General features: G+C 41.7%; 1 protein-coding gene across 3 annotated transcripts in view; it reads left to right on the top strand.

Annotated features, from left to right (window-relative positions):
• Positions 1 to 8,576: 8,576 nt before the first annotated feature.
• The window catches only part of SLC39A8 (solute carrier family 39 member 8), a 69,433-nt gene continuing 51,940 nt past the window's right edge, over positions 8,577 to 26,069 (top strand). Inside the window, exons 1-2 of one of the 3 annotated variants that reach the window (XM_027598986.2) lie at positions 8,577 to 8,724; positions 9,139 to 9,615. In XM_027598986.2, coding sequence (XP_027454787.1) covers positions 9,397 to 9,615 — 219 coding nt within the window. In that variant the 5' untranslated portion in view covers positions 8,577 to 8,724; positions 9,139 to 9,396. The other 2 variants (XM_027598987.2, XM_027598988.2) reach the window with 2 other exon arrangements.

The raw sequence follows: 26,069 nt of genomic DNA, 5'->3' as shown, positions 1-26,069 counted from the left end.
TAAGCTTTGTACTAAGTTTTTATCTTGAAAACAAAATTCTTTATTGTTCTTACATGATTATATTTCCCAGCAGCTCAATTTCAGTCAAGCTTTGGGATTCTGAGCCTCAAATTCTGGGAGGGTTGAGATAGGGGTAGAACCTCTCCTGTGGAGACTTATTCACGCCTGCTGTTGAGCTTACTCCATTCCCCATCAAAGACCTGGGGCTATTCTGGATTCATAGAGTAAGGGGTTGGGTGCCTTTGGGGGCTCCTTTTTATAAATCTGTGTTCTTTTTGCAAGCTTTCTGTGATAAAAAGAAGCATGCCAGCCACACAGCATGGGATCTTTGCATCTGCTGCTCAAGACGGTCCCCATTGGGCGCCTGGAGACGCATTGACTGATTCTAACTCTCCATTTTAGAGGCCACCCAGACTTCTCCCACTATCTATAGTTTGATAATTTTTTGCTCCTTTAATTATAAAAGATATACCTTTTAAAAAATTCAAATACCATAAAAGTATATGAAGAAAAATGTATGTTTTCCTTATTCTTCTTTCTAGAGAAAGATACTATTCTTCCCTTTGAATCCCCTGCTGACCAAACCTGCTTCTTAGGAGGAAAACGTTGTAAACAGCTTGGTGCATATTCCCCCAGACTTTTGTTAACTTCAGTGCAAACACACACACACACACACACACACACACACTGCTGTTTATATTGTTTTACAACATATTCTGTTCTTACTGTTTCCATTAATTTATTCAACACCTTTCCATGTTAGTACATATATATTTTCCCAGAATTTTAAGAATATGATAAAAATTGTATAGAATTATGAAACACAAAAGCCACGATGAGGTCCTGCTGGGCGAGCTGAGCTGAATGGGAGCAAAAGGCTTTGGGTTATTGGTCCATTAGAAAAGAACTCAAGAAAAAGAAGGAAGAAGAGCTAAGTAAAACAACGGCTAATATAATTTTGTTTAATTTACTCAAATTAAAGTCACACAAATATTATTTTTAAAACATTGACTGGTGGTTTTTTAGTTTTTAAGATTTTATTTATTTGTCAGAGAGAGAGAGAAAGCATAGCAGAGGGAGTGGCAGGCAGAGACAGAAGCAAGCTCCCCACTAAGCAGGGAGCCCGATGTGGAGTCCATCCCAGGACCCTGGGATCATGACCTGAGTCGAAGGCAGACAAGTAACCGACTGAGTCACCCAGGTGCTCCAGTCTAATTGTCAAAATGTGTTACTTTACTATTTCATTTGACTCTCTTGACCTTTCTTTTCCTTACTCAAAAACCCACCAGATTAGACTTGCTGGTGTCCATGGTTCTTTCTATTTTTGATTAGTGCTTTAATTTCCTGGGGAGGAAAAAAAAACCTCAAGAATTTTGTTAGCTATAAAGCAGTCTTTTGTTCCAGGGTATTCTTGGTTGTTCTTGTCCATTTCTCAATGGCACCTCACTGGGCTGATTACACAGGTCACATTACCCTACCATGTTGGCTTATAATAATACTGATGTTCTGTTTTATAGTTTATAAAGAGTTTTCACACACCTTATCACATCTGATTTTCACAGTTATTCAGTGACATAGATTGCATGGATATTATTTTAGTCCCGTGAATAATTCACAGAGGACTTGCAGAAATCTGATTCCTACCTACATCGTCTGTAGCACTGATGGCTGAAGAGATATATAGACACGTATGATATGGACAGAGTCATTACCTTGCCCTTACTTGAGAATTTTATGTGTGGCATGTTTGTAGTAATGAGGAGTGGATATTATTTGGTGCTTATAATATAGGAAAAAGGAGGCTTAAATTCACTGAGGAGATTTTTTACCACAGATGACCATAAAGAATCTTTTTTTTCTTTAAAATTTTTTATTGTTATGTTAATCACCATACATTACATCATTGGTTTTTGATGTAGTGTTCCGTGATTCATTGTTTGTGCACAACACCCAGTGCTCCATTCAGAACGTGCCCTCTTTAATACCCATCACCAGGCTAACCCATTCTCCCACCCCCCTCCCCTCTAGAACCCTCAGTTTGTTTTTCAGAGTTGATCGTCTCTCATGGCTCGTCTCCCCCTCCGATTTACCCCCCTTCATTCTTCCCCACCTGCTATCTTCTTTTTCTTCTTTTTTTTTTCTTAACATATATTGCATTATTTGTTTCAGAGGTACAGATCTGTGATTCAACAGTCTTGCACAATTCACAGCGCTCACAATAGCACATACCCTCCCCAGTGTCTATCACCCAGCCACCCCATCCCTCCCACCCCCCACCACTCCAGCAACCCTCAGTTTGTTTCCTGAGATTAAGAAGTCCTCATATCAGTGAGGTTATATGATACATGTCTTTCTCTGATTGACTTATTTCACTCAGCATAACACCCTCCAGTTCTACCCACGTCATTGCAAATGGCAAGATCTCATTCCTTTTGATGGCTGCATAATATTCCATTGTGTATATACCACATCTTCTTTATCCATTCATCTGTCGATGGACATCTTGGCTCTTTCCACAGTTTGGCTATTGTGGACATTGTTGCTATAAACATTGGGGTGCACGTACCCCTTTGGATCCCTTCGACCTTAGCCCCAGCAACTTCTTCCTAGAAACATCACCAAAGGCAAAGGAAGCAAGGGCAAAAATGAACTACTGGGATTTCATCAAGATAAAAAGCTTTTGCACAGCAAAAGAAACAGTCCACAAAACCAAAAGACAACCAACAGAATGGGAGAAAATATTTGCAAATGACGTATCAGACAAAGGGCTAGTATCCAAAATCTATAAAGAACTTATCAAACTCAACACCCAAAGAACAAATAATCCAATCAAGAAATGGGCAGAAGACATGAACAGACATTTTTCCAAAGAAGACATCCAAATGCCAACAGACACGTGAAAAAGTGCTCAACATCACTCGGCATCAGGGAAATCCAAATCAAAACCTCAATGAGATACCACCTCACACCAGTCAGAATGGCTGAAATGAACAAGTCAGGGAACGACAGATGTTGGCGGGGATGTGGAGAAAGGGGAACCCTCCTACACTGTTGGTGGGAATGCAAGCTGGTGCAGCCACTCTGGAAAACAGTATGGAGGTTCCTCAAAAAGTTGAAAATAGAGCTACCATATGATCCAGCAATTGCACTACTGGGTATTTACTACAAAGAATCTTTTGGAGCATCAGTAGATGAAGACATCTTTGACCCAGTGGAACTTGGAGAGTTTTTTGGGTTCTGTTAGATGCTGCTTTATGCTCCAGGCTCTCCAGTTCCAAAGACCTCCTTGTGGTTCTCCTTGCTCTTTCAGGTGTCTCAGCGTTTTTTAATTTTCTTTTATTTTTTATTTTCAGGTCTCTCAGCATTACTTCATCTTGCAATGTGCTTCTGCTCCTTGTTTTTTCTCTCAAACTTTAGTTATCCTTCAAGCTCAAGGGTTACCTGCTCTGTCAATTATTTGCTCAGCCTCTGCTGCAAATATAGGTGCTTTTATCTCTCTCTACTGCAACCTTTAAAATCTCCACTATAGCAATCATCTTACTACTATCTAAATTGAACTACAAGCTTCTTAAAGGTAAGATAAAATGCATCCTTTCATTCTTGTATTCCCAGACAGCATGGACTGTGATACAGATGTTAAAAATATGTAAGAAATGAGTAAATCAATTTCACTGAATATTATAAGGTTGGAATTTTAGCAAAACTTTCAGATTTGATTTCTATGTAATTTGTTGTGGGAACTTTGTTCTTATCTTCAATACTCAATGTTGTATTTTTTAAATTTTGAAGCAATTACAAACTTAAGATGTAAGCAAAGACTTTTCCTCACTGAACCATTTGAGTGTAAGTTGCTGATATAATGCTCCACTATTTTGGAATACTTTAATATGTATTTTCTACATTCTTTGACCACTTCCTTGTTTTCAGGCACAATGAGAGATTCCAGGGTTAGCTTGTGCTTTGTCTGCCTAGTCCTGGAATCAAACTTTTCTCCAAGGAGCCCAGGTTCCTATTAGAGGAGAATAGTTTCTATTTTATTTTTAATTTTTTTGAAGTTTTATTTTTACTTAAATAATCTCTACCCCCAACATGGGTCTCAAACTCCTGACCCCGAGATCAGGAATCCCATGCTCTTTCCAACTGAGCCAGCCAGCCAGCCACCCCCTGAGATTAGTTTTTAGAAGCCAAGCTGAGGGCCATAGATATGCTCATTGATTGTTGTTGGGGCATCACTGTTTCCAGGGCCTGCCAGTGGCCAGAGCTAGGACATTTTTTACAACTATATCTATTTTTTTTATCTGTTTATGTAGTGAAAACCATGAATTTGCAATGATAGCTCCAATTCTAACCCAACAGAATGGGTTCATTCTAAGTTTTCTCCCTCTCCAAGTTTGCAAATTCCTTCCTTGACAGTGAGAAAACTGGTTGCGATTATCTTTAATATAGTCACGTGTTTAATGAATCCCTTTATGTATAATTAATTTTTTACTTCCGCTGCCATTTTCTTCCCTCTCATTCCCTCCCTCTCTTGCTTGGGTTCTGGCACTCTATGATTCTGCACCCCAAATTCAATATGAGGGGTTTTCTACACACATCTGAGCAATTTTCAGACACCAGCTGAGGGTCCCACAATTCAACTCAGTTCTGATATCACCTACTGGGAGATAGCATCAGAACCCATAGTTTAAGGGCTCTGTCCTACAAGACTGCCCCTTACCCCCAGCAGTTACGAAGTCCAAGCTGACACCTGTGCTCTAACTGACTGACTATAGATTGGAGTTTCCAATGACTCACAGAACTCTGAGAAATACTTTACTTACTAGATCCCCGGTTTATTATAGAAAGATGTAACTCCGGGACAGCCTGATGGAAGAGATGCACAGGACAAGGTGTGGAAAAGGGGCTTGGGACTTCTACCCTTCTCCAGGGGCACCACTCTTCATGAATCTCCATGTGTTCACCAACCTGGAGGCTCTCCAAACTTAGTCCTTTTGGGTTTTTATGGGAGCTTTCATGACATAGGTATGATTGATTAAATCATTGGCCATTGGCGATTGAGTCAACCTCCAGGCCATCTCTCTGCAGAAGTCAGGCGAGTGGGACTGAAAGTTCCAGCCTTATAATCATATGGTTGATTCTCCTGGCAAGCAGCCCCCAACTTCAGGTGTGGTCCAAAAGTCACCTCAGACACCTTTGTCATTCTCATAACTTGGAAAATCCAAGGGTTTTAGGAGCTGTGTGCCAGAAACTGGGATGAAGACCAAATACATATTTCTTTTTATAAATCCCACTGTCACACACTCTGTGTGGGGCAGCTCTCTGCTCACTGCACAGAGTCTGGTACCTCATGCTATTGCTCAGCAGGGTCTCTCTCCTCACCCTTCTCCATCTCTGACTTTCTATGCAGGTCATCATCAAGCACAGACTCTCTCTCACCCATTCAGGCTCTGACTCTCCACACTCAGCTGCCTCTCTCTCCCTCCACCCAAAGATGCCCTCCTATCTTCGCTCTGGCTCTGAGACCCCATACCAGGCCACTGTGGACGCACTCTCCCTCCAGCCTGGGCTCTGACAAACTATACTGGGAAGGATGCTCATCATACCTGGGTGCTGACATTCTGTGCTAGGCTGCATGCACACACTCCTGCTGTTCAGAAATAAATGCATCTTCTGATTTTCCATGTTCCCTCTACCATCTGGACACCTTTGCCACCCTGCGTGGGCTATAACTGCTGACACTAAATTTCCCTCCTCCTTGGATACCCTTCTTCTCTCGTTCAGGTTCCAAATGCACCCCTCTTTGGGTCACTGTGACTGCCCTCCACACAGATACTATTTACCATGCTATGCTCCACCTCATGGCTTTAAGACTGGAGGAAGCAGAAGAGAAGGGAAGGGGAAGAAGGGAAAGGGATGTGTTGTCTCTTCGATTTGCTTGTTAGTCCTTCCACAGGGAAACGAATACGTGAGAAAGTTTAAAAGAAAATTTGAAGCTATTGGAAAAAGTAAGGCTTGACTTTATATATCCTTTCCATTGGAGAATTGATATTTTTTAAAGAAGGGAGGGGCCGAGGAAGAGAGAGAATAATTTTTTTCCTTAAAAGATTTATTTATTTATTTATCTGAAAGAGAGAGAGTGAGAGAGAGAGCGCATGAATGGGGGGCAGAGGGAGTGGGGGCAGAGGGAGAGGGATAAGCAGACTCCCCATTGAGCAGGGAGCCCAGTGCAAGGACAAAGAGGGAGGGGCTCAATCTCAGGACCCTGGGATCCTGACCTGAGCCCAAATCAAGAGCCGGAGGCTTAACTGACTGAGCTACCCAGGGGCCTCTGGAGAATTGAACTTTTATTTCTCTTCTAGGAGTTTCATGTTTTGTTCTCAAAGATGACTCCTAAATTAGACATTTATTTTTTTATTTTTTTAAAGATTTTATTTATTTGTTATATATATAGAGAGAAACAGCATGAGAGTGGTGAGGGTCAGAGGGGGAAGCAGGCTCCCTGCTGAGCCGGGAGCCCGATGTGGGACTTGATCCGGGACTCTGGGATCATGACCTGAGCCGAAGGCAGTCGCTTAACCAACTGAGCCACCCAGGTGCCCTAAATTAGACATTTAGAAATAAGGCTGGAGTAGATACTTGTTCTTCGATCCCAATTTTCCTGTTTCATAGATGAGGGAATTGAACCTGTCACCAAGATTCCCAGGTGACATTGTCAGAAAGACAAAGCATCTTTCAATATCCTGGCTGCGGTTCCTGGCATGCTCCGTTAAATATTACCATTTAAAACTACTTAAAACTTTCAGGCAAATTTCTCAGAGAAATTATAGTTATTAACATTACACTTTATATTTTAAACTGGAAGTCCTTTTTTTCAGTAATGATATTGCTGACAGAATGCCATATTTTGAGCCCTAAAACATTATCTGAGTAGTACTTTGGTGATTATATTTCATTAGAGTGGAAGATCTAGAAATTAGCCTTGCCAATTTGGTAGTTAGTAACTTGTAATTTTCTGAATACTCTCTCTTAATTGCATGCTTAAACCATACTAACTGTATTTGGCAAATTTGCCAAGCAAGTTGATTATTACTTATTTTACTGTTTGTTGTCTTTTGGGGTTGATGGGCAGACAAAATGTATGTATTTAGACATGAATGACTAATATAAAAATTTTATTAAAAAAATCCACAATACAAATTTGTATTAATTAAAACCCATTTATATTTGTGGAAAATCCAACATCTTAGCAGTGTTGCAGTTCAAGCTGGGAATAAACAACTTGCTGGATGTGGATGAACTACCTGAAGCATTCATGAATTTCAAAGAATCCCCTTGAGTCACTGAGGTCAAAAGGAAAAATAAACAACAAACTACATTTAAGAATCCAATAAAAATCTCGAAGTGTCCCATCATTTGTATAATTTAAGAGCTTAACTGTGACATGAACTTACTTCTGGCCCTTGGGTGAAATATTTGCCCTTTTTGTACCATTATAATTTCATAAATTATTACTAACAAATATACAGATTTTATCATTGGAAGGGACACACCATCAAGATCATTTTGCTGATCTCCCTCCAAGACAGGAATCCTTCTACCACTTACCTGTGGGTTTGAAACACTCTCAATCATGGAGAAGTCACTACCTCCCAAAGCCACTTGTGCTTTATATTCTGCAGAAACTTTCCTCTTGGTGACTCTGCCCTGTTACTGGTTAGAATACAGTTAAACATTTTCCGTATGATAGCCCTCAGTTATGTCCACCTAGATCCTTATCCCTCTGGAATTTTCTCTCTCTGTCTCTATTTTTCACATTTACATTTAAGTCCCCCTTCCACATCTCCTTGCCTTTTTCTGCACTTTAGTGTCTCTTAAATTCGGCTTTTTTAGGAGCCTGTGCACTCTCCAAGTGAAAGGCAAGAACACCACTTTGAATTCTTCTTATTGTACTTAGCCATGGAGCAGCGAACCAAGATTTACTTTATTTCTGGACAATTATATCCACTAGACACAACCTTTGTCCCCACACACCGCATTCACTTTGCACAAGCTTGTTGATCTCACACCTAAGTCAGCTTTTCTTGAACCCTCATTTGAACAAACAAACACTTATTCTGATCTGCGGATATCCTGTGCGGCGTCAGGAAGGGCCGACTTGGGCAGTGCAGGCTCAGTCAGCCCGCCACCACGCTGCAGATTTGGTTTCCTTTTTTTCCTCGGAGTTTACGAAGTACGACAAAAAAGCCAATTCCTGCTAATCTCTTAGACAATGCATGGGGCTCCAGAATCTATTCCAGGAAGCTGGTTTCAGCAAGGTAACAAAGAGACCACCGAGACCAGAAAGGAGGCTGGGGACACCGACACAGATGTGGCATTCAGGTAACCCCCCGGGGTGAGGGTGGAGAGCTGGGTCGCGGGGCGGGGGTGGGGGGAGGAATGCGCAACGCCGGTGGCTCTGCGCCCCGGTGTGGACGAGCGCGGGAGTTCAGGTTGGGGGAGTGCGTGTCACCACGTGCCAGAGAGGCGGGGACAGGGCCCGCCTCTTATCTGTAAAGGGGGTAGGGCCCGAGCTCGGAGTTTCCTAGCGGACTTGCCAGATAGTGTTGAGAGAGAGAGAGAGAGAGACAGAGAGAGACAGAGAAAGAGAGAGACTGAGACTCACGTGGACACACACAGAGACGCAGAAGCAGAAAGAGACAGACAGGCGAGGTGAGAGGTTAGCAGGTTAGTTTGCCAAGCCCAGCAAAGAGATCTGGGAGAGGGAGGGTCCCGTTTAGACGCGAAGTCCAGGACTCCGAAAGAGCTATTTCCTGCAGCTCCTCGGGGACTGCCTTGTCTCACCGCGTCTAAGTTTGCTCAGAGGGAATTTAGCAGCAAGACAGGAAGAAGAGGTGGGGTTCTATAGTGAGAGTGGTTTTAGTTCTTCCTAAAGAAATTTGGTTTGGGGCTTTATATCCGGGAGCAGCGTGTGTCACCACACTATGCAAATCCTGGGACATTTGCAAACCCGGCTCCGGGGCAGTTGGCCCCCTGCCCGGCCGGGCGTTCGAGGGCTCCGGCAAGGCAGTGCTCCCGGGGCTGGCCGGCGGGTGGCCCGCTGGCCTTTATCTCTGTCCCCTTTTGTCCTCTTTATCTTAGGCTCTCCAGGAGGCCGGGGGCCCGCTCTGCTTATCGCTCCCCACCCCCGCTGCACCTCCACTTCAATGCCCCGCAGGTCGCGGGCTGCTGCTCTTCCGAAGGCGGCGGAGGACCAGGGGCGCCCGCGTCACGGCTGACTCGGACCCGCGCCGACGACGCCTGATCCGCGCGCCCTTGGGCACCGACGCCGGTGCGCCCAGAGCGTCCCGGTGCGCTTCAGCCCGTTCCAGGCCCTCGAGAGAGGCAGCCCCGGCCAGGATGGCCCCGGGCCGGGCGGTGGCTGGGCTCCTACTGCTGGCGGCCGCGGGCATCGGAGGCACGGCGGTGGGGCCCGGGCTCGCCTTTAGCGAGGATGTGCTGAGCGTGTTCGGCGCGAATCGGAGCCTGTCGGCGGCGCAGCTCGCGCGCCTGCTGGAGCAGCTGGGAGCCGCCCCCGCGGAGGGTGTCGCCGAGCCCGGGCAGCTGCACTTCAATCAGGTACGGCCGGGGTCCCCGCAGCCCTTCCAGGCTCTCGGGGTCCGTGGACTTTCATTTGTATAAGAACGCTATTTGTTTGGGAAAAGAGAGGGAGGAAGACTATCGGGGCATTTTTCAAGTGTGAGGCGGTAACTGATCCGTGGCCCTTGATTCGCACCACCCTGGGCTTTCTTTTACCAGGGTTTTATAAAGGGCTGGTGTTGCTGAGGGAGCCAGAAGTTGCAGTTTTACTCCTGATGAGCGGAGAGGGCAGACGCCTGTGGTTATAAAATTTTACAGAACAGTTTATGAAGTAGTTGAGGGCTGGAAGCACCTTATGAGATGCTTTTTAGATGGGAACGGTGTACTTAAATCTTCCCAGCAAAGATAGTGGCTCACATGCCACCCTCATCAACTGTTGCTTGATGGGTAAGAACGGCTGTAGGTGTCTTTCCTAGGTGGGTTTCATGAGGCTTACAGAGCTGAAGGGTCTATTGTACAGAGATCGGGAAACCAAGGAGGCCTTGACCAAGATCACATACCCAGCTGATGCCCAGACTGGGTTTAGAGTCTTAGTTTTTAGTCATTTGTCAGGTCAAGTGTTTGATTCTAATTTTCATTCAAAATAAAAATATATTTCTCAGTATGTATACACAGTATTAGCCAGATATTTGGTAATGCCTAGGATTTAAAGACAGCCATGAGCTACCTGGGAGAATTTTAAGATCATACCTGTTAATAAGTTTCAAAAAAAAAAGATGCCATTATAGATTCCTAGTCACCTCCATAATAAATATTTTGTGATTATTTCTTAAAACTGTGAGGTAGGCAAAGTGTGCTTTTAGCATCCTCCCCAGAACTCCTACCCACTTCTAAAAATTCAGTTAACTCAATGCTTTGATTTTTTTTTTCCTTCTGCTCTTGTTCCAGTGACAACTGATGATGAACAGCAGTATGCAGTATTTGCATAGTGTTTGCCACTTCTGGGCAATGTTAGTTTGTGTTAGAAAAAGTGTTTGTGTTCTGAGATGTTTGGGAAATACTGCATACTATGTATTCTCCACTCAGGAATTTAGCATTTCCCAACGTATCTAATCTTAGATGCCAGATAGGGAAACTTTAATCAGGTAAAATCCTTGCTAATAAAATTACAGATAGGTTGGCATTTTTTTTTATTAGAAATATCTTACCTCAATTAAAACATACAATACTCGGGAAGAAGTAGCACTTTCTGATGCCATGGGGGTTTCAGAGAGTGAACTGCCTTTGATCTGGAAGTGTTTTGTGGTCTGCTTATATATGTTCTTTGGTAAATTATGTATAGTTCCCATTCTGGCATGATATTACCGTTGGTTTAAAGTCTGAGAACTTCTATGTTGGATAACTGAAATGCCCCCATAGTTATACTATTTTAGAAAATAAAGCAAACACCTTCTTAACTACTTTCTGTCCAGTTGCAGTCTCTTCAGTTAGGGGAAATAGCTGACTAAAATGTTCTAGGTAGGAGTAGGGGCGGTCATGTGCTTGGAAAGAAGTGTGGGGATTTCGCTTGCAGCTGCATATCTGTGGCCCACACATTGTTTTCACTTACATTATCTCCTTATCTTGTCATGTCTGGAGAGGTGTAGATGAATTATAAAGTGACAAAAGACCCCTGAACCATCTGTTGGCGAAGACACTGGAAAATATGTCCAATTTTTTTTTGGAAAATCGGATCATTTTATTAACAATATGATCCCTAGTTTATGAGTAATTCGGATGCCTCAATAAGTAAATTATATGTATGTGGACACCTTGTTTCTTATTCTCATGTTTGCATATTTAACTGCCTTCATTATGGCATCTGTGGGCATCAAAAAGAGAGAGGAAGAAGCCCATAATTACTTTGGAAACAAAGGGAAGCTGAGGAAAGTTTATCGTGTAATCAGGCCTAACAAACATCAACTAAAAAGTGCTAAAGAAAACAACAGTCATCAGTTAAACAGTGACAAATGAAATGCCTTTGCAGAGAATCTACTAATTAGCTGGCATTCATATCTGTTATAGCAAGACACCATCCAATTTGGAACAAAATTTATAGCCATTAATATCTCTATTGTTTTTTTTTAAAGATTTATTTATTTATCTGAGAGAGAGAGAGAGAGAGCAAGGGCAGCATACATGAGTGGGAGGGACAGAGGGAGAGAAAGAATCCCAAGCAGAGCCATTGCTGAGTGCTGAGCCTGCCTAGGAGCTTGATCTCACCATCCTGAGATCAGGATCTGAGCCGAAACCAGGAGTCAGACGCTTAGCCAACTGAGCCACCCAGGCGCCCCTTGATATCTCTATCTTAAAGAATGCAACTTCAGTTTCCCCACCTGCCGTAAAGTAGAATAAATAATACACGGGCCTATTGTGAGGAGTCTGACTTTCTGACTTTGAAAAAGGCTGAGAAAATAGAATTTATTTTGATGAGCCAGGGATTTATTGACTCTTCTAAGAGATCTATTTATAAATGACATTGTTCCTTTGGATGAGGGTTGTGATGTTTCTTAGGTCAGCTTTTCTTAAGTAATAGACTACTGTACTCTGGAAGTTTGTTAGACAATTTTGGAAGGGGGTTTCTAATATTTTTTTTCAGTATCCCTAAGTACTATTAAATTAAGTTGTCGCTTTGGGAAACCAAAGTGACCCGAGTTCAAACAGGAGACAACAGAACAATTGAGTTTATCCTTCTGCTTCTTGTCGTTACTGAGGTTACAAAGAGCGGGTAGAGGAGGTGACCCCAACAATGAGAGAAGGGAACTCTTTGAGCTAATTCAACCCCTGGGGTCCCAGGACTGGGTGTAAGTCTGGTCTATCTCAGTGGGGTCCTGCAGTAAACAGTGGTGCCCCAACTGAATGAATACCTTGTGTGATTGATTTAGGGGACTTAAGAATGGCCTCAGTTTGTTCTGATCGTCTTCTCTCGTTCTCCAAATATTCTTTTCTCTTCATTTTCTTTAAAAAAAAACCTTACCTCCTAGTTCTTAGGTGTAGACACTGGTTAAACAGCTTCATAAAAGAGAAGACTCTCATCATCCAAATGGTAACACAAAGCTTCAGGAAATGCATCTATTCAGATAAATCAGCCTGCCAGGGAAATTAGTAGGGGTGCTGGAGACATAGGAGGTTGGCATGTGAGGTGACCTTTGTTTCACCCATCACCCAACCCTATGCTTTTACTTCTCTTTTTTTTTTTTTTTTTTGATATGTATCTTGCAGCTCATCTCCTGCTTTTGTTTTTCCTTTTACATTCCTACACCCTGTTACCTGGACCTGGTGTTTAAACCTCTTCCGATTCATATTCAATCTTTCTAACACAACACTTGGAGTATGCCTCTCTCCTTTCAAAACTCAGCCAGGAGCTGGCAGTCTCTTTGCTGGTGAAGTTTAAATCCTGAGACCGGCATTCAAGGCCCCCCCATCCCTCAAGGCTGACCCTGAGATGCCAACCTATCTCTCCAGACCTAGCACTCACTAAACTAAACTATTTGCTCTTCTGTGAATTCACCTGAAACTTTTGCACAGCTACTTCCTAGCTCATTATCTTCCTTGTACCCTTCCTGTTTCCAACTAGAAAGTGCTTTTCCTTGAATTACCCTATCAAAATCGTACATTTTTGAAAGACGAGTTAAACTGCTTCATAAAACCTTTTTGGGGTATCACAGCCAGCACCGATTCACTGATTTCTCTCTCTTTTGAATTCCTGCAATCTTTTTTACTATGCTACTTACACTTAACTAGTCATGTGTTCAACAAACACTTCGAATGGTTACTATACTCTAATTAAAGTGGTCATTTTAAAAGTAGAAATCTGATCATATCACTCCTCTTACTAAAGCAGTTCAACTCCTTCAAGATAAATTTCAAACTCTTTAATGTGGCTTAAGCCCTTTTATGATCTGGTTCCTGTATATTTCTCAAGCCTTCTTCTTTGCCACTACTATGTCTTAATGGACTGCCCATAGTTCCTGGTTCTCCCTGTGTATCTGCTGATGCTTCAGCTATCAGTTAAGATGTTATTTCTTCTGAGAAGCCTTTCTTGATCTGTCCAAGGGTTTAGTAGGAGCCCCTCTTTTTTTTTAAAGATTTAATTATTTATTTGACAGAGAGAAACACAGCCAGAGAGGGAACACAGGCGGGAGGAGTGGAAGAGGGAGAAGCAGGCCTCCCTCTGAGCAGGGAGCTCGATGCGGGGCTCGATCCCAGGACCCTGGGATCATGACCTGAGCCAAAGGCAGTTGTTTAATGACTGAGCCACCCAGGCGCCCCTAGTAGGAGCCCCTTCTATGTGATCTTATGTTACCTCGTGCCTATGAGATAGTAATATATTATATATCACAATTATATCATAATATTATACAATGTGAATAATTTCATGCATTATAATTTTCTTTTTATATGGCTCTCCCCACCCAGCCCCCACGACCGACATATACACATATGATTTTAAACACATTGAAGGGAATGACCTGACTCATCTCTAGGGGCTAGTATAGTGCCTGGTACATAACACATATTTTATGCATGTTTTGAATGAATGAGTGAAGATTGTTTAATACAAGTAATATAGTTTGGGTTCTCCTATGGCATTACAGTTTATTGAGGGAGGTATGACATTGGCACACCTAACTATAATAATGCACAATAGCATGATATGTCTAATGAAAGAGTTGCAAATGAAAGTGGAATAGGGATCAGCCTTGTGTTTTCAGAAAATTGATCTGCATGAGAGTGTGGAATGTGTTGGGTTGGGTCTAGACAGAACGAAGGAGACTGCAGTGGTTTGCCGATGTAATGATTGCTTGAGCCTGGAGACAGGAGGTAGCATAAAGGCTCTGCTTCTTGTAGAAGAGCAGGCAAAAAAGCTCCCCTCCCCCAATAAATATCTTCTACTTCAGTCTTTTGCCTATAGTGTCATTTGACTCTTGTTAAATCTTTTCCTTCATTGCTTCCAGCTTAATGATGCCAGAGGGAGAGGCAGTGAGGTAACTCTTGGCTTTTTACTTCACTGGATGGCCAGGTTAGCAGTGTGTAGCCAACAGAAAGGGTGTGTGTGTGCGCGTGTGTTCATTACATATGTGTTGTGTGCATAGTTTGTTGTTCTCTATTGTGCTTTTTCCTGGGGTGGGGATAATGGTGGGTTAGATGAGGGAGGCTGTGGGAACCCCTGACGTGGATGGAGGAGAGAAAGAACATCTGTTCTTTTTTTTTTTTTTTTTTCTTTTGACCTTTATGTTCTGAGAAATGGTGGGGGTAAATCTTCTAGGAATGCCTTCCAGCCTGCTTGTTCAGGTGAGAAATGAAGGGAGAGACAGAAGGGCAGGACAGAGGGCGAGGCTGCATTTAGGTCTCTGGTTGCTTTTCCTTCAAGACAATGTATCTATTCTCATCTATTATATCATTCTCATTTTAGTTGACGGTGTACAGTTAGATCATTGTTTCCAAGAGGTTTTGGGAAAATGAAGGACGCTCATAATTCATTTGACTATGATGTCAGAGCTTAGTTTGCCTCCATGCCAGGTATGATTGGGATCCGTATGGGAAAATGCTCTTTATTCTTTCTGTATCTAACTACCCGAAGAGTCTCGTGCACCCTTTTGTACATATCATAAATAATTATATCTCAGAATTTATTGGTCTTTTTCTATGTGCCATATCTTCTAACTGATTTATTTGTATTATCACATTTCATCCTCACAACAATCCTATGATAATGGCACCATTATTATCTTCATTTTACACATGAGAAAAATGTGGTACAGAAAGGTTAAGTAACTTAACCAGTATAACACAGTAAGTGGTAGGACCTCAGGCAATCCTAAACACAATGCTGTAGTGGATATTTTAAATTATAGTCTTGAAAATCATACTCTCTCTAGCTTGGGCAACTATTCCTTCAGATTTTGAACTATGAATAGAAGTTACTCATCACTGATCACAATCAGCTTATCCATTGCTTGGTCACAGGAAGGGACCTGTGCCAAGACTATAGAAACCACAGTGGTGATAACGGGTCCTTTTCCTCAGAGAGCTTCGAATCGAAATAAGAAATAAGATGGAGACTTGTGAAAGGCGTGCAAGGCAAAACTGTGTAGTTAAGTAATCCCTGGGGCAAATATGGTGAGAGATAGCATTAGGCTGGCTGTGATTCACCGACATATGAACACTAGTGATAGCATGAAGGAAGCAATGAGGAAAGAGTCGGTGAGTGGAATTCCTAGCTCTGACCAGGGGCAGGTCTATGCTGTGAGGGAGCTTGAACTCTGACACACATGAACAGGAGAGGGCAGAGGTAAAAACGTTCTTCCTTAACGGGGATAGGTCTTTATTCCTCACAAGGGATGTTTAGAGTAGAGTAGCTGGGTGGGAGACTTGCAGGTTTTATGCTTTCCAGGAGTCATGCCATATTCCTGTTTCCCGATGAGACCCATCCTGGGAGATGCTGAGAGGTGGGGACTTCATTACCCATCATAAAAACCCATTGCTTTTCAACTATGACTGTAGTTTAAGGTTTTTTCTTTTTCCTTTAAATTTAATGTACATTTGAATCCTCTAAGTTATCCATTTCTTTTGGTGGTAATAGGGGTTGGGGGAGAAAAATAGGACTATAAATAGGAATATGGAAAATGAGGCCTGAAGTTGAGAGGGATTAATATTCCTCAGGGAAAAGAAAAGCAACCGCTTTATGAAGGCAGCTTAATGTGGTTGGTAATAAGAGTCTGCAAGTTACTTATATTCAGAGTGGCATTTCCTCAAGGGATTGTCCATATTGCTAGGTGTAAACAGTTAATATTAGGATCATTTACCATGCAATTTATTAAAAAAAAAAGAAAAGAATGTTACTGAACTCTAGACCACCTAAGAAACTGTAGTTTTCAGAGAGTTTTCCCATCCCCAACTCCAGATAATAGTAGGTTCCTGCTTGTAATTGAAACTAATTAATTTATTCTCAAACTATTCCCAGTTGTCTATTTCAGGAGCCAAATGGGTTCACCAGGTCTTGAGATTTATTTTATAAAGAAATGAAACTATCATTGAGTTACCTTTGTGATGATGGGATTTGGGAGCATAGCAAATCTCCAGAATGGAGCCTTGTTTCAGGTGGTTTCTGTCTCCTTCCAAAGATCCTCTGTTGTTTTACTTGGCCTGGAGTTTAAGGAGAACAAAAACAAAAATCTGTGAATCTAGATCAAAGGTGTTAACCTGAAAAGTAGTATTATGCTTTCCAAGTCCAAATATTTAATACCTTGACTGTTTTATAACCAACTGAATGGCTAGAGAACAAAAACAGGTGTGCATTGATAAGGCCTTTAAGGCTTTAGTTCCATGAACCTAGCTCAAAAATAATCCAGAGTTGTCATCGATTTATTTGGTGAGCTCCTTAGATCTCTAACTATAGTAGAGAATACAACATAATGGTTAACAATTTGGCCTCTGGAATCAAACAGACCTGGGCTGAAATTCTAATTCTGTCACTTATTAGCTGGGGAATCACAGGCAAGCCACTTAACTTCCTTAATCCTTAGTTTTTACATCTGTGAACTGAAAAAAATGAACCTTACTCATAGGATGGTTGTTTGAACTAAAAAATAAGAACAATAATAACATTTCCTGAGCAACCCCTATATTTCAGGCACTTATATATTTACTGCATTACATGTAGTAACTCAGATAAGATTTTTCTTCATTGCCTATATTACTTCAAATAATAAATAACAAGTAAGAGAATATATGTAAAACACATATTGCCTGGCTCAAATATATGCTCAATGCACAGTTATTATAATACTGTGTTACTTGGTATAGCTATACTGTTCTTAACAAAATTCTCTTTCACTGGAGGCCTGAGTACCCCAGGGTCAGTCAACTTACAGAGGAAATCACTGCTAAAAAAGCACAGCAAGGATTAATGAAATGAAAAGTTCAGTGGGAAATACGTCAGTCCATTGACTTTGGTTTCAGTGTTAGTTTCCATGACAACTCTCACCTCTTAGAGTCTTTTACCTTTTGCCTCGGCTTCCCTTTAATCAAACACTCCCGATAAATTCCTAAAAATGTAAACCTTAGGTGTATAGGCTAATGAGATAATATGGAGTATTTCAGCATGCATTGAAATTATGGACATTGCCTCTCCTCCAGATTACTTCTGAGGCTACATTTAGGAGTTGGCTATATTTTATTACCCTTGTCCAAAATTTACATCACTCCTGAAATGTGAATGGTTGGGAGTCGATGTTCTGTTTCTAGGAATTCATGCAATTGTGGTTTGAAGTTTAGATTTACTTCAGGATCTCTGTATGGGTTTTGTAAGCTGACAGAATCCAGGGCCCTTCACCTCTAGCTGGCCTTATTAGTTGAAAGCAGGTAAGAGAACAAGGGCTGCTTTGGTCTCACTGGAATAAGTGAGAGCTGAAAGGTAGCCCAGACTTCAGATGAAAGGGAATAGTAAAATCAGTAGGCCAGTTCTGAGTTGGGTCACAGATCGATCCTGCTTTCTATACATATTGAGCATGTGTGCAAGGAAACACAGTCTCTTTTATTAAGGAATGCATGCTATTGATGATACTAGCTGATTGAGTTTGTATATCAAGTCTTGATGCTCTACGGTTCTCTTTAGGATCAGGGATCTCAGAATTTAGGGATATTCTTTGCTTACTTCACCTACACACCTTGATAAGAAAAGTTGGACATTGGCTCTATTCCTAATCTTGGGATGAATGCCAGTTAAGGAAATATTATTTTTTTAATTATTATTTTTTTTTTAGAGAGAGGGACGAGGAGGGGGAGGGGCAGAGGGAGAGGGAGAGAGAGAATCTTAAGTTGGTCTCTACCTCACGACCCTGAGATCATGACCTGAGCTGGTGAGAATCGGGCGCTTAACCGACTGAGCCACCCAGGCGCCCTCCTCCTTTTTTTTCAGTTAAGGAAATATTCTGAGTTGGACCTTCACCTTAGGAAAGGAAGTGGGTTCTGTCTTAAGGGGAATGGGGCCAATATTTACGGAGTACTTATCGTGTTCCAGGCACTGTGCTCAGTGCTTCCTTATACACCATCCCATGATCCCTCCTAATCTCACCGGAAGGCCAGTCTTAGCTAGGTTAAATACTTCACTCAGAGTCATAGCTCCAAAGTGGCAGAGTGAGCATTCCATTCCTGGGTGACTGGACTTCAGAACCTGTGCTCTTTCCACTTTTGTTCCTCAGGCTGAAGAATATCATCCCAAGGAGGGGCTGGTTGATTTAACAAAATCCAAGTGTCCCCTACTGTCATCCATGTGCCTGGATGTCACCATAGAACGGATGGGAGCTTCTTGTAGCTACTTGGACCTGTATAATCATTTGAAGTAGGAAGGTATTCTCTGCTGTTATTACTCTTGTTTCAGTAAAACGAGAAAAAAGGTATTATTTTTTTCCCCTGCTGAAGTTGTCTCTGCAGGAGTCAGAGTTAGCTCTAAAACCTGATGTCAGTTCCTTCACAGCCATTTTTCAACCTTACAATGTTATTTCCTGATTACTGGCATTTGATACTAAAAACAGTACCATGAGAGAATGAAGACATATCAGTTTCCCCAGAAAGTGAGACACAAATAAGTCATTTGGCAAGAAGTCACCAAGTGTCCAAATTGGTCTGGGAGAACAGACATTCCCAGTTCGAATGCCCATTTCTTCTCATGGTTTGGGGCAGAGGCTGTGTTAGTGGGGCCCCTGTGCTGTGAATCCCCCGAACATGCTATGGTCTTTGTGCCCCACTTTCTGTATATAACTGGACAGTGGAAATAATATGAATTTCCATTCCATTTCCGCACCTTTCCATCCCTCCACAGCACATTGTGGTTCTGGCTTGGTCTGGCTCTGACCATGCTTTCATGAAATTATGCCACAGGACCTTACCCAGAACCTTTTTACTGCTAAACACAATGGACGCTTCTGAGGCCTTACCTCTCTCTATTAGTATTGGTGGTGTGGAGCACATCCTACTGGAAACACACCCTTTCCTTGCCAGCAACTGTGTGTGCCTTGATTTTCTTACCTCTCTGCTTCTTTTCAATTTCAGTGTCCTGCTCATTCTTTACCTACTGATGTTCCTCAGGGTTCTGTCTCAAGTCCTCCTCCCTGTGATTTTACACACTCTCTGCACAACCTCAGTCTGTCCTGTCACTGGAATGTCAACGTATTTCTGACTCAATCTCTCTAAACGCCAGGGTTCTCTCTTGTCTAATGGGGGTAATTTTACCTGCTTGATGGGATTGTTGTGGAGATTAAATGAGTTATTGTATCTTGCCTTTCCGTCATGTGCCTGGTATGCACTAAGTGCTCAATAAATGTCTGCTGTGTGGCTGCTGCCACCCCCAGTCTTGCCCCATGCCCTTCTCTGTGCCCCCCTCTGTGCCCCCTCTGTGCCCCTCTCTGTGCCCCGCTCTGTGCCTCCTTTGTGCCCCTCTCTGTGCCCTGCCCTGTGCCCCACTCTGTGCTCTGAGTTGCCACCAGACTTAATCTTTCATATGCAGATCTGATCATTGCATCCTCAAATGGCTTCTCATTACTGTTAGAATAAAATAAACACCTTGCCTGATATTTAAGGCCCTGCAGTAGTATTCCTACCCCCATATTTCTCCAACCTTGTTTCTCCTTTTTCCTTTACATCTCAGCGTAGATATTGTTTTCTCCTGGTAACCTCTGACAGTCCCATAACTTTAGGGTGGGTTAATTATCCTTTCTTCACATTAAGGGATCCTACCCTAGCCCTTATCAGCCCATCCTGTAGTTACTTATATTTCTATCCAAACCTGTAATAATCTCTAAGATTTGGGAGCTTAGGGGCTGGGTGCATTTCAATCACTTTCTCTATTTCTGTAACTAGCATAGTATCTGGCATTTAGTAAGTATTCAGGAAATATTTGTTGAATGAATGAAAACTTCCACCTTTCAACACTAAATTTTATACTAACGTAACTTTCTAAGTCAGCCTAGATGTCTCACTTAATTCAAGGTAAACCAGCTATTCCTTTATTTGTTGCAGACAAATTTTTAAAATACTATAAAGAAAATAGTATGTTAAAATACAACCTGTATATCATTGAAGTAGAAGGAAATAATAGTTTTTATTCCTTCTAATTTGTGAATTTTGTCAGTTTTTTTTCTCATTTAGACTTGGATTTTCTCCATAGCTTATAGTTATAATTTCTAAGGCAAGTTGGAAATGTTGCTGTCAGTATAGCTTATCTGTAGTATTAGGGCCACATGGAGCTGGTTCTGGGAAAGTTTCCTGGCACGAGCAGAGAAACAAGTGTTTGGAAAATTTGGCTCTTCAGAGGTAAATGGTAAATGACTCTTAGGTTATTCAGTTGTATTTCTCAGAATTATATTCAGATACTGTGTGCTAGTTTCTTTCTTTCTTTTTTTTTTTAAGATTTTATTTATTTGAGAGAGAGAGAGAGAGATATTGAGAGAACTAGTAGGGAGAGGGGCAGAGGGAGAAACAGGTCCTCCAATGAGTAGGGAGCCTGACATGGGACTTGATCCCAGAACCCTGGGATCATGACCTGAGCTGAAGGCAGAAGTTCAACCGACTGAGCCACCCAGGCACCCTGTGTGCTAGTTTCTAATTTTTTTCATCCACCCTTACTTTCCTTAATCTGGCAAATTAATGATTGTTATACATTGAGCATCTTACATGTCCAAAGCCTTGGTAGGGGTTGAAGAAGATATAAAAATAACACACGCACCCTTTCTAGATCTTCATGTGATCTTCTTAAAGAGATACCCATTTTCACGAATGGATGATAATACAAGGAAGCACACAGTGAATGCCAAAAATACTGTGGGTGTAGTAGTCTAGTGAGCATAGCAGTATTAAGCAGAGGAGGCGGGGCCCAAATGTTAGCACAGATCGGAGTTGGGTACTTTGAGAGGAGATACATCAGCATTCTAGGTGGGGGGCATGGGGCGCGCAAAGTCACAGTGAAGGTAAAATACAAGGCTTATTAAAACTTTTATTAGAATAGAGAGTTCAAATATGCTTTTGGATGATGGTAAAGAGGGTAAAGAAGATTGGAGACAGATAACTGAAGTTTTTCAGTGTTTGGACTTTAGATTCTTGGCGGAACAGAAGTTTTTTGTTTTTGTGTGGGGAGCCAGTTTGAGTAGAAGAGTGACAATGGCAGTTTTCAGCAGAAACCATCTTATGGGGATGTAGGATAAACAGGGTGAGAGGTATATTAGGTAAGATCAAATAGAAGCTCCCAACTTGTCAGTTAAGTGGTATATAGGGATCTATGTGTCATTCTTATGTGCCAGACCAAAGTTTGTACCCCTTTGTACTCTTAACAATTATTGAGAACACCAAAGACCTTTAGTGTATGTGGTTTATATCTATTGATATTTACTATTATAGAAATTAATGTTGACAATTTTTTAAAAATTTTTTATTGTTATGTTAATCACCATACATTACATCATTAGTTTTTGATGTAGTGTTCCATGATTCATTGTTTGTGCATAACACCCAGTGCTCCACGCAGAACGTGCCCTCTTTAATACCCATCACCAGGCTAACCCATTCCCCCACCCCCTCCCCTCTAGAACCCTCAGTTTGTTTCTCAGAGTCCATCATCTCTCATGGTTCGTCTCCCCCTCCGATTTACTCCCCTTCATTCTTCCCCTCCTGCTATCTTCTTCTTCTTTTTTTTTCTTAACATATAATGTATTATTTGTTTCAGAGGTACAGATCTGTGTTTCAACAGTCTTGCACAATTCACAGCGCTCACCATAGCACATACCCTCCCCAATGTCTATCACCCAGCCACCCCATTCCTTCCACCCCCCACCACTCCAGCAACCCTCAGTTTGTTTCCTGAGATTACGAATTCCTTATATCAGTGAGGTCATATGATACATGTCTTTCTCTGATTGACTTATTTCACTCAGCATAACACCCTCCAGTTCCATCCACGTCGTTGCAAATGGCAAGATCTCATTCCTTTTGATGGCTGCATAATATTCTATTGTGTACGTATACCACATCTTCTTTTTTTAAAATTTTTTTATTGTTTTGTTAGTCACCATACATTACATCATTAGTTTTTGATTAGTGTTCCATGATTCATTGTTTGTGCATAACACCCAGTGCTCCACGCAGAACATGCCCTCCTTAATACCCATCACCAGGCTAACCCATCCCCCCACCCCCCTCCCCTCTAGAACCCTCAGTTTGTTTTTCAGAGTCCATTGTCTCTCATGGTTCGTCTCCCCCTCCGATTTACTCCCCTTCATTCTTCCCCTCCTGCTATCTTCTTCTTTTTTTTTCTTAACATATATTGCATTATTTGGTTCAGAGGTACAGATCTGTGAGTCAACAGTCTTGCACAATTCACAGCACTCACCATAGCACATACCCTCCCCAATGTCTATCACCCAGCCACCCCATCCCTCCCACCCCCCCACCACTCCAGCAATCCTCAGTTTGTTTCCTGAGATTAAGAAGTCCTCATATCAGTGAGGTCATATGATACATGTCTTTCTCTGATTGACTTATTTCACTCAGCATAACACCCTCCAGTTCCATCCATGTCGTTGCAAATGGCAAGATCTCATTCCTTTTGATGGCTGCATAATATTCCATTGTGTATATATACCACATCTTCTTTATCCATTCATATGTCGATAGACATCTTGGCTCTTTCCACAGTTTGGCTATTGTGGACATTGCTGCTATAAACATTGGGGTGCATGTACCCCTTTGGATCCCTACATTTGTATCTTTGGGGTAAATACCCAGTGGTGCAATTGCTGGATCGTAGGGTAGCTCTATTTTCAACTGTTTGAGGAACCTCCATACTGTTTTCCAGAGGGGCTGCACCAGCTTGCATTCCCACCAACAGTGTAGGAGGGTTCCCCTTTCTCCACATCCCCGCCAACATCTGTCGTTTCCTGACTTGTTAATTTTAGCCATTCTGACTGGTGTGAGGTGGTATCTCATTGAGGTTTTGATTTGGATTTCCCTGATGCCGAGCGATGTTGAGCACTTTTTCATGTGTCTGTTGGCCATTTGGATGTCTTCTTTGGAAAAATGTCTGTTCATGTCTTCTGCCCATTTCTTGATTGGATTATTTGTTCTTTGGGTGTTGAGTTTGACAAGTTCTTTATAGGTTTTGGATACTAGCCCTTTATCTGATACGTCATTTGCAAATATTTTCTCCCATTCTGTTGGTTGTCTTTTGGTTTTGTGGACTGTTTCTTTTGCTGTGCAAAAGCTTTTTATCTTGATGAAATCCCAATAGTTCATTTTTGCCCTTGCTTCCCTTGCCTTTGGCGATGGTTCTAGGAAGAAGTTGCTGTGGCGGAGGTCAAAGAGGTTGCTGCCTGTGTTCTCCTTTAGGATTTTGATGGACTCCTGTCTCACGTTTAGGTCTTTCAACCATTTGGAGTCTATTTTTGTGTGTGGTGTAAGGAAATGGTCCAGTTTCATTCTTCTGCATGTGGCTGTCCAATTTTCCCAACACCATTTGTTGAAGAGACTTTTTTCCATTGGACGTTCTTTCCTGCTTTGTCAAAGATTAGTTGACCATAGAGTTGAGGGTCCATTTCTGGGCTCTCTATTCTGTTCCATTGATCTATGTGTCTGTTTTTGTGCCAGTACCATACTGTCTTGATGATGACAGCTTTGTAATAGAGCTGGAAGTCCGGAATTGTGATGCCACCAGCTTTGCTTTTCTTTTTCAACATTCCTCTGGCTATTTGGGGTCTCTTCTGGTTCCATACAAATTTTAGGATTATTTGTTCCATTTCTTTGAAAAAAGTGGATGGTATTTTGATGGGGATTGCATTGAATGTGTAGATTGGTCTAGGTAGCATTGACATCTAATGTTGACAAAAATTTCAAATACTTATTTCATAGATTAAAAATAGCATTAATAAGCCCATACTGTGTTAACATTTTTGATGAAAACCCTAACAGTATTCTCCATGACAAAAAATTAGTGAGAAGAATGACATTGTTTTACATTTTTGCAAATCTCTTTACTATCTGGTCTAGTAGAAGACAGCTGTATTCTCATATATGTTTCTGCATTCAATCTGTTGTGACATATGTCACATAGCCTCTGGAACATCCATTGTTCATTCATAAAAGAATGAAAGTGAAAAAGGAAAATGCAGTCTTAGTATTATTATAAAAATAAGTTTGACCTAATATATTCTCTGGAAGGGTTTTGGTAACCCCTAGGGGTCCCTGGATCACACTTTGAGAACCACTGTGCTAAAGGCTTGTCATAAAATTGGGGCTGTATGGATAAAGTCATTCCTTATATGCAGAGGTAAGATGACTTTGAAGGATGAGCTCACTCCTACTGGCATTTGCTCCAGCCTTGCCTGGAGAACAGTCATACCTTCTACAACTTAATCCTGGAGAGACTGAGTGGGAGGCCTTTGGTGAGCAGCAAGGCCCAAAGACCTTTTGAGCCTGGCAGCAAATACAAGAAGGTCATCCTCACAGGTGATGGAAAATAGGGTAGCTTCTGCCATCTGGAGGCAGGTCCGGGTCAGAAAGTCAAGAACCCAGACTCAGTGTCTATGCTCTGATACAATGCCAAGCTTTTAGAGGTGAGAGGGCCTTAAGCAACTGAATGTGGATGGGATGGAGCTGAGAAATGTGTCAATAGCTATGGTAAGATCAGAAAACTTTGTGAACCTCTTTTAAAAAGTGTATCATGGCTTTAAAATTCCTTTTTCTTTAGTAAAATTAAAAAAAATTCCAACTTGTCTTAATTGTGTTTGGAAGAACCTAGAAAAAGAGATTTAAGAAACTCCCCATGATTTAACTTCATTTTTCTAATTGAGATAGGAATACATATATATTGTCTAAAACTTTGGCAAATATTGGAAAACAGAAAGGAAAAAATAAAAGCCACACATAATTTCATCACCCCGAGATAAACACTGTTAATATTTTGAAGCATACATCTCCAGATTTTATTTAACCTTATTCATAGCAATGATGTCACTCTGTGCATATTATTTCATAATAATCTTATTTTCCTGAACAATGTTTCATAAAACAAGGTATCTTCTTTAAATAGCATATCTAGGAAAGGCCCTTTCTGTCTTCTTTTAAGGAGTAGTTTGGAGAGTGAATGTGAACGTGTGCACGTATGTGTATGTGCGTGTGCGTGTGTGTGTCTGTGTGTGCATTTCGGGTGGGAATGCGTCAGCACTCTAGTGCCTTCAGTAAGAAGTGTAAGAAAACTTGTGGGGAAAAATGGAAAAACGAATTGGGAAAACCGAGTCGGGAATCACTTGATTAGCCATTTCTTAAACTTAGAGATCACGTGTCTAGAATGTTTAAGCTCAAAAGTCTGTCTTAGTTTGGTAAAATAGTATTGAGAAAACGTTGGAGAGGAAATTAGGGGGGAAAAGTTCAAGAGAACATTGGTCAGTGTGACTCAGTGCACATGT

The sequence above is a fragment of the Zalophus californianus genome, chromosome 2, assembly GCF_009762305.2.
Source record: "Zalophus californianus isolate mZalCal1 chromosome 2, mZalCal1.pri.v2, whole genome shotgun sequence".
NCBI lineage: Eukaryota > Metazoa > Chordata > Mammalia > Carnivora > Otariidae > Zalophus > Zalophus californianus.
This window is presented reverse-complemented; position numbering and strand designations above follow the sequence as displayed.